This window comes from Vulpes vulpes, chromosome 14 (genome assembly GCF_048418805.1).
Source record: "Vulpes vulpes isolate BD-2025 chromosome 14, VulVul3, whole genome shotgun sequence".
In the NCBI taxonomy this organism is placed as follows: Eukaryota; Metazoa; Chordata; class Mammalia; order Carnivora; family Canidae; genus Vulpes; species Vulpes vulpes.
Window position 1 is genome coordinate 49,394,608 of NC_132793.1, and position 7,450 is coordinate 49,402,057.

Consider the following 7,450-nt stretch of genomic DNA (forward strand, 5'->3'; position numbering starts at 1 on the left):
TGGAAGCCACCTATCCCCTAATATTCTCTCCAAAGGGCAGGACCAAGCCACAAAGCAAGCGGGGAGTAGCCAGGGGGCTGCAAAGAACTGAAGAAAAAAAAATCACCGCAAGAAAAAAGTCCCTAACTGTGTACGTTGGCAGACAGTGACCAGACTTAGTGTGCTGATCATTTTGCAGTACACACAAATACAGATTCACTGTGCTTATACTTGAAACTGATATAATATTATATGTCAATTATACCTCCATAAAGAACATTTTTAATTAGAACAAATTAAAATTAAAGCTAGACCACAAAAAAAAGAACTGAAGAAAAGTGATGCCCCTCAGAAAATGGTGTGAGACTGTCTACAAACTACATCAAAAAGACCATTTGTAAGAAGCTAATTTGAGAACTGTTTTATTAAGAAATATGTAGTGTCAATTACAAAGTAATATGTACATTTTTAAAAAGTGCTTACAAATAAGTTAAAAATATATTCCATAAATTTAAAAATATATATATTTTAGCTTTAACAAAGGCACTTCTTTAGGATCTATTTGCATATCACTCTTGTCAGATAATTTTTAGAACTTGATTTACAATATGCCCACAATATTTTGCTTGGAAATTCTTACAAATTGCTTCATTATACATACAACTTTTTTGTGCACCCCCTTTTGCTTTTATTTTCTTCTTTTGTATACTTTTGGAATGAGAACACGAGAAGCATCAGTACATGTAGAAGCAGCACCTGCCTTTATAAACTTTTCCTTCCTTGACCTTCTCCTTTCCCCTCCTACTACACATTTAGTTTCTTCCCTTGAAGTAAAGGCTTTTGCAGTTGCAGCCGAAAACTGACACACGGTCAGTGCCCCAGGCATCACCCCTACAAGAGTCTCCCCCTCCATTTGAGGGGTAGTATTTCCCCTGCCTTATATGTGTACATCAAACAATAAAAGCTTACAAAAATAAGTTAAGAAACCCTACCGCAATGAAAAAATAAACATCGGTGGTCTTTCAGGTGTCACAGAGTTAACATTACATCTACCTAATAAAAGATGATTTATTCTGTTGCTGTGAAATATAGCCTTAAGGAAGGTGTATTTTGTTTCTATGAAATGCGACTGAAACGACGCCACAGTCCTATTAAGTGTGCGACTTGTTCCTGGCATTTATTTGCTGTGACTTCTCTTTTTTTTCTTTTCTTCTTTGCCTGGGTATTATTTATCTGTGGAATAGGAGAATCAATCATCAGGACTGTCACTACCTTTAACAAGCCCTTGAATGGCAGGGTCTTCTTTATGCAAATCAATCTCTCAGCGAGCGTGTCCCCTGAACACCTGCTCCCCCGCTGCTCCAGTGTGCTTTCTCCAGAGGAAGCCCTGCCATCTCTTCACCCATCTACCTCATCTACCGCCAGAGGTGGGCCAAGTTCCACCTCTGTTACAAGGCCTCTGCTAATTGCTCAGAATTTTCTTTTGGAAACTCTTCTGGTGCTTCAGAGTGTGTTTCACTTAACGGGGCTCTCACTTACGTGCTGTTTTTACTATTGCATCATGGATATTCCCTGTAGTGCTGAGCATGTCTTTTACATGGGAAGCATTGAATATTTACTGATTGGCTAAATAAATGACTCAGTTAATGGTTTCATGATCTCCCTGACAAGATCGTAAGTTCTTGCCAAACAGGGTGTATATACCTCTTCATGGATATAATTCAGTAGACTATAATTTGGACCCCAAGTGCTCCTGCTTTCTGTCCCTCCCATCGCCTACCACCCACATGTGCCCAAGACTAAGGTGGAGTCTAAACTTAAAAAAAAAAAAAAGAAAAGATTGTGATAATCTTCCTACCTATTCCTTCAGCTGAATTACTCTTGGGTAGCAGCAGAGTAGGCCTTCTAGAAACACAGTGTTCAGAGCAATCAAATTCATCAGGTTACTAAACAAAAATCTTATAATCTTAAATGTGCTGAGTCCTGAGTATTATTGGTCTTAGGCTCTCCCTTTGCGCTCAGGAGAGGGCTGAAATAAATTACTGAGACTTTCTCTTTATCACATGCTGTCCAGAACCTGATCTAGACTGTCTTCTATACTCTTCTTTCATAGACTAATGCTACTATGGCCATTTGTAGATTTGTCAGGATCTCTGATAGAAGGCATTGATCCAAACAGGCTTTTTTATATGGCTGTTGGGTATTGAGTGCTTAACTCAAGCCCTATCCAGATGGGCCATATGGCTCAATCTTCAATCCCTAAAATAGTGACTGAGAAAAGTCACCCGTTAATAGGCAGTAATCATGCATATCCTCACGTCTCTTTTGTCTTTTTAAAATTTGTCATCAGAGAGATAAATGCCCTATTTTGCTTGCCTATGGAAATATTTACCGAATACTTGTTATGTTGCCAGGCACTACCTTAGGTACTTTTACGTCTATTGACTCATTGAATCCACATAAACACTATATGGGACTTGCTATTATGACCCTCGTTTTGCAGATGAAATTGAACATATAGATGTCAAGTTAGAAGTTTGGGAGCCAGGGATGCCTGGGTGTGGCTCAGCGGTTAAGTGTCTGCCTTTGGCTCGGAGCGGGATCCGGCAGGTTGGATACCCTAGGGAGCCTGCTTCTCCCTCTGCCTGTGTCTCTGCCTCTCTCCGTGTCTCTCATGAATAAATAAAATCTTTAAAAAAAAAAAAAAAGTTTGGGGGCTAGGATTCAAAGTCAGGCCAGACCTTCTGCAGACTTCCTGCTCCTAACTCCGCACTACTATTTCTAGTTAAAGCTACACATCCATTCAGAGGCAGGTAACTGCGTGTGCAAAAATCCATTGTGCAAAGAGCCAGCCGTACCAGAAAGTAAGCAGGTGTGGGTAGAGACTTGATGTATCATCTAACATTGTAAGAAAGCAGCACGCATTGTCGGTGATAAACCCAAGCAATGCCGCTCGAGGCGTGCAGCGGGTAAGGATGGCATTAGGGGCCCGTGCAAGGTTGGGTCCTTGGGAGGCAGCATTTTGGACGATCACCCTCTCCGGCTCGGGCGGCCGGGAGGTAGGCGGCTCGCTGAGGACAGCCTGAGACGCTGCCCGAGGTTCAGAATTCTAATTCTGCCGAAAGACTCGGAAGCCCCGAAACAGGTGGTGTGGGTCCCCGCGCGAGCCAGGGGCTGGTTGCCAGCTGTCGCCCGCTGGCCTGCTCCTGCAGGGGGCCTCGGGCTCCTACGGCCCCGGCCCAGGCCCCAGCGCGACCCGCGGCCCGCGGCTTACCGGCGCTGCGGCGTAGCCCGGGCACTCGGCGGCGAGCGCGGCGACCGTCCCCTCGGCGAAGGCCTCCCGGGCGCCCGACGCGCAGCCGCGGATGCGGTGCAGGGTGAGCCGCTCGATCCTGGCCAGGCAGTCGGGCTGCGGGGCGCGGGCGGGGCCCGGCGGGGGCGAGAGCGGCGGTCGGCGGGAGACCGGTGGGGGCGCGGGGGGCACGGCCGGAGCGGCAGGGAGCGGCGCGGGGCTCGCTCCGCGCCCGTTCCCGCTCCCCGCTCCCCGCGGCAGCCCACCCGCCGCGCCCAGACCGCGCTTCCGCCGCAGGGGCGCCCCTGCTCCGCGCCCGCTCCCCGGGCCCCGCCCCTTGGCGCCCCTCCCCGCTCCCCCCTGCTCCGCGCCCGCTCCCCGGGCCCCGCCCCCTGGCGCCCCTCCCCGCTCCCCCCTGCTCCGCGCCCGCTCCCCGGGCCCCGCCCCTTGGCGCCCCTCCCCGCTCCCCCCTGCTCCGCGCCCGCTCCCCGGGCCCCGCCCCTTGGCGCCCCTCCCCGCTCCCCCCTGCTCCGCGCCGGGTGGGTCCCCGGTGCCCGCCCGCTCCCCGCGCCCCTCCCGCTCCGCGCCCCTCCTCGCTCCCCCCCTGCCCCTCCTTGCTCCAAGCCTGGTCCCTGGTCCCCGCCCGCCCCGCGCCCCTCCCCGCTCCCCGCCCTCGGCGCCCGCTCCGCCCGCCCTCCCCGACCGCCGCAGGACTCAGCGCCCGGCCGGCCCCGCCCCGCCCCCCGCGGCCCGCCCCGCCCCCCGCGGCCCGCCCCGCCCCCCGCGGCCCGCCCCGCCCCCCGCGGCCCGCCCCGCCCCCCGCGGCCCGCCCCGCCCCCCGCGGCCCGCCCCGCCCGTGCCCCCGCGGCCCGCCCCCCGCCGCCCGCGCAGCCCGCCCGCTCACCGGGTCCGCGCAGTACACGGCGTGGCTGAACTCCGTGCTCCTGGTCTGCAGGAAGGAGAAGCGTGTGCGGCACGCGGGTCAGGCGCCGGGTCCCTGGCGAGGCCGCCGCCCGCGCCCCCCGGCGTCGCGGTGCCTCCGCGCGTGGCGGTGGGAAGGGCCCGGGACGCCAGGCCCACAGCGCCCTCCCCAGCGCCCCGGGCACGCTGGCCGCCGTCCGACGGCACCGGGGAGCCGGGAGGCCTCCTGCCTCGTGGCCACCGGTGCATTCACATGCGTGCCCCATCCAGAAACCAATAATCGGGGAAAATGATCGCTGCTGTCTATTAAAACTCTGAAGCGCACCGTATCCCATAACGGCAGTCCGAGGCTTCTGGAACACTAGAAACCCAGGGCTGCGATCCCTGGCCAGGGCTTGGCTCACAGGAATTCCCTCTTTTTTTTACCCTCCCTTTTCTCTCCGGCCCTCACCCACGGTCTTCTCTCCTGCACCTGGGGGAGCAGCGCTGGGGCCCAGAAAACACACCTGGATATGTGTTATCTGTCACTATTGCTCCTCATCAATATCTGCACACCTCATGTGCACCGATTTCTAGGTCGTCCTTTGAGAGGCCAATATATTTAAGTGTCACTTGTAAAAAAGTTTTTGACAGAATGCTAGGCCGCGATCTTTTTCCAGATTATTTTTCTTTCCTTAAAAATTAGATTGTAGTTTATATTTGTGTATACCCGTTCTTTTGATGAAAACACATTTGTTTTTTAAAAAAATGTTTATTCGGGGATCCCTGGGAGGCTCAGCGGTTTAGCGCCTGCCTTTGGCCCAGGGCGTGATCCTGGAGTTCCAGGATGGAATCCCACGTCAGGCTCCCCACGTGGAGCCTGCCTCTCCCTCTGCCTGTGTCTCTGCCTCTCTCTCTCTCTCTCTCCCTCTCTATGTCTATCATGAATAAATATAATCTTTAAAAAATGTTTAATGTTTAATTCACTTACCCCATCCATGTATTTCTCCAGGGCTTGGTAAATGACTTCCTGATACTTCCGTCTAATCTTCTCAAAGTCACAGTCAATGAAATTGTAGGTTAGCACCAGCCCTACCAGCTGCAAGACGAAGATCTTCCTGAAAAACACTGACAGAACAGATAATAAGGCATCAGGCAATACACTCTGAAACCCAGTTCAACTCCAGTTTCACATGAAACTTTCCAACCGCCCTGCATCACCCCTAGATCTGCGAGGCCTGCCTTAGGGGTGTGTGCCCAGACACCACTCTTTGCCTCCTGAAGCCCATATTTACCCATGCTGTTGCCTTAAGTTGGAGTCTCCCTGATGCTCCAGAGCTTTCTGGCTCCACATATATAACACCTAAACGCCTACGGGCTCTTTTCTTCTAGGCCAATGATTTTCCTTGATGTCATTCCCTTTCTTTATAGAATTCTCAATTGATTACATGAAAGAAAAGATAGAACTAGCCAAATCTGTGGCATTTTCACATTGGTAAAATCATCAGGAATTTCCCTCACCTTCCTCCTTTTATCTTGGCCCTAAACCATTGATATGTACCTGGAGGTGCTTTAGGAAACAGATACCTGTATCTTTCTCCTCTGGGGCCACTTCCATGGCTAAGCCCCTTTCTTGTACCTGAAGCTGCTTTAGGAAACAGGTACCTGTCCTTTCTCCTCTGGGGCCACTTCCATGGCTAAGCCCCTCTCTTGTACCTGAAGCTGCTTTAGGAAACAGGTACCTGTCCTTTCTCCTCCGGGGCCACTTCCATGGCTAAGCCCCTTTGTCGTGGTTAGAAAACACTTCAAGGGGCCAGGTAGGGATGCTCGCGCCTGCTGCGCCTCCTGAGCACTTCTCTGGGCCACGTCCAGCTGGTTCTCTCCGCCCTTACCAATCTTGGGGCGAGGCGCGCCTGCTCTTGGGTGACTGGGGGTCCCTTGGGGGCTGCGGTCTCTCCTAGCACGTGCTACAGGGGTCGAGAGACTCCTGGGCGCTCCAGGCGGGGCGCGGCGGAGGGTGCTGTCCAGCGCGCGGACCGCGGGGCGGCGGGCGGCGGGTCTACGCGGACCGAGGGAGCTGGAGCCCAGCGGAGGGAGTCGGGGGGCGCCCGGAGGAGCCCGCCAGCGGGGTCGGAGCGACAGGCCGGTGCAGCGGCTCCGGGGATGTCCACCCTCCCTCGCCCCCCCCCCCCCCCCCCCCCCCCCCCCCCGCTGCGGAGCCCAGGTCCTGGGGAAGTTCCTAGGAATCGGCCGGGCCGCCGAGGCAGGGCCCCCGCGAGAGTCCCGGCAAAGGTCACGGGCCACGGGGTGCTTGGGGACAGCGGCGGGGGTGGGGGTGGGGGGATTCGGGCCAGAAGGGCGCTTTCCCCGCAGCAGGCGCTCAGCAGCTGCACCGGTGCAGCTGGCCCCAGTCGCTGGTTAGGCCCCCGGGAGAAAGCCCGGGGCTCTAACCCGGGTCCTAGTAAGCTGCTGATTCAACCATGACTGACAAACGGGCTTTTCTGGAATCTTCCAAGTCCAAGGTTGTATTTTTGGGGGGTCATGGCAGCATCTTTTGGGAAAGAAATCTGGCTGCCCCTCGCCCCCGTCAACACCCAGGGTGTTGTGGGACGATGCCAAAGCTTGATTCATCTGCTGTGACATCAGAGGTGCAAGCAAGAGGTCAGCAAGCAGGAGCTGCAGACGGATTTCTTCACTAGGCTGGGCTATGCGGATGGGAGTAGGGGCAGAAGAAAGCAGCCTTCCTGGAGGTTCCACTTGCATTCCTCCAGGGTGTGAATGAGTGGCCTCCCTCCCTTTGCTGCTTCTTTTACAACTTTGCATCCATGGGGGTCTTTGTAGAGATGATGCAGAGTGCCTCCTCCTCAGGCATCCTGGAAGTCATCTCTTTGCCTGTTACACACACTGCTAAACCCTTATGCCCAGGACCCCCAATCTCCTTGTCTGTAATTATGTGAGCTCTCAGATGACTTTGATCAGATTACTTTTCTGCTTACAAACTCTTGATAGGCTCCCAGTTGCCTTGACGTCTCCAATTGCTGGACTCCAAGCTGTCTTTCCAGCCTTAGCTCCTTCATTCTCTTAGGCTTCTGCCAAATAGTATCCAACTTCAATAGGCTCCACATAAACCCTCAGCTTTCTTCTTCCCAGCCTCACACCCTCAGGTGTTGATATTCTCCTGTCATTCGACGCTGGTTTCACTGGACATCTCCAAAAATGGTCTCCCACCTGGATGTGGTGTCACTCCCCTTTAAGACATACTTATTTTTTTTTTAAGAT

At 53.8% G+C, this 7,450-nt stretch overlaps 1 protein-coding gene across 1 annotated transcript; it reads right to left on the reverse strand.

Moving 5' to 3' along the window:
• Window positions 1-391: 391 nt before the first annotated feature.
• Window positions 392-6,934, reverse strand: TSLP (thymic stromal lymphopoietin). Its single transcript, XM_072735164.1, has 5 exons — window positions 6,623-6,934; window positions 5,163-5,336; window positions 4,176-4,220; window positions 3,254-3,388; window positions 392-1,212 (listed from the first exon to the last, which is right to left on the reverse strand). The coding sequence occupies exons 1-5, from the start codon at window positions 6,932-6,934 to the stop codon at window positions 1,096-1,098; spliced, it is 783 nt and encodes a 260-aa protein (XP_072591265.1). The 3' UTR covers window positions 392-1,095.
• Between the last annotated feature and the right edge of the window lie 516 nt (window positions 6,935-7,450).

Coding starts and splice junctions, on each gene's coding strand:
- TSLP (XM_072735164.1), bottom strand. CDS start 6,934: ATGCAAGTGGAACCTCCAGGAAGGCTGCTTTCTTCTGCCCCTACTCCC. Junction 5,337..6,622: donor AGCAGCTTACTAGGACCCGG/GTTAGAGCCCCG, acceptor ACTGGGTTTCAG/AGTGTATTGCCTGATGCCTT. Junction 4,221..5,162: donor TGGAGAAATACATGGATGGG/GTAAGTGAATTA, acceptor TCCTTCCTGCAG/ACCAGGAGCACGGAGTTCAG.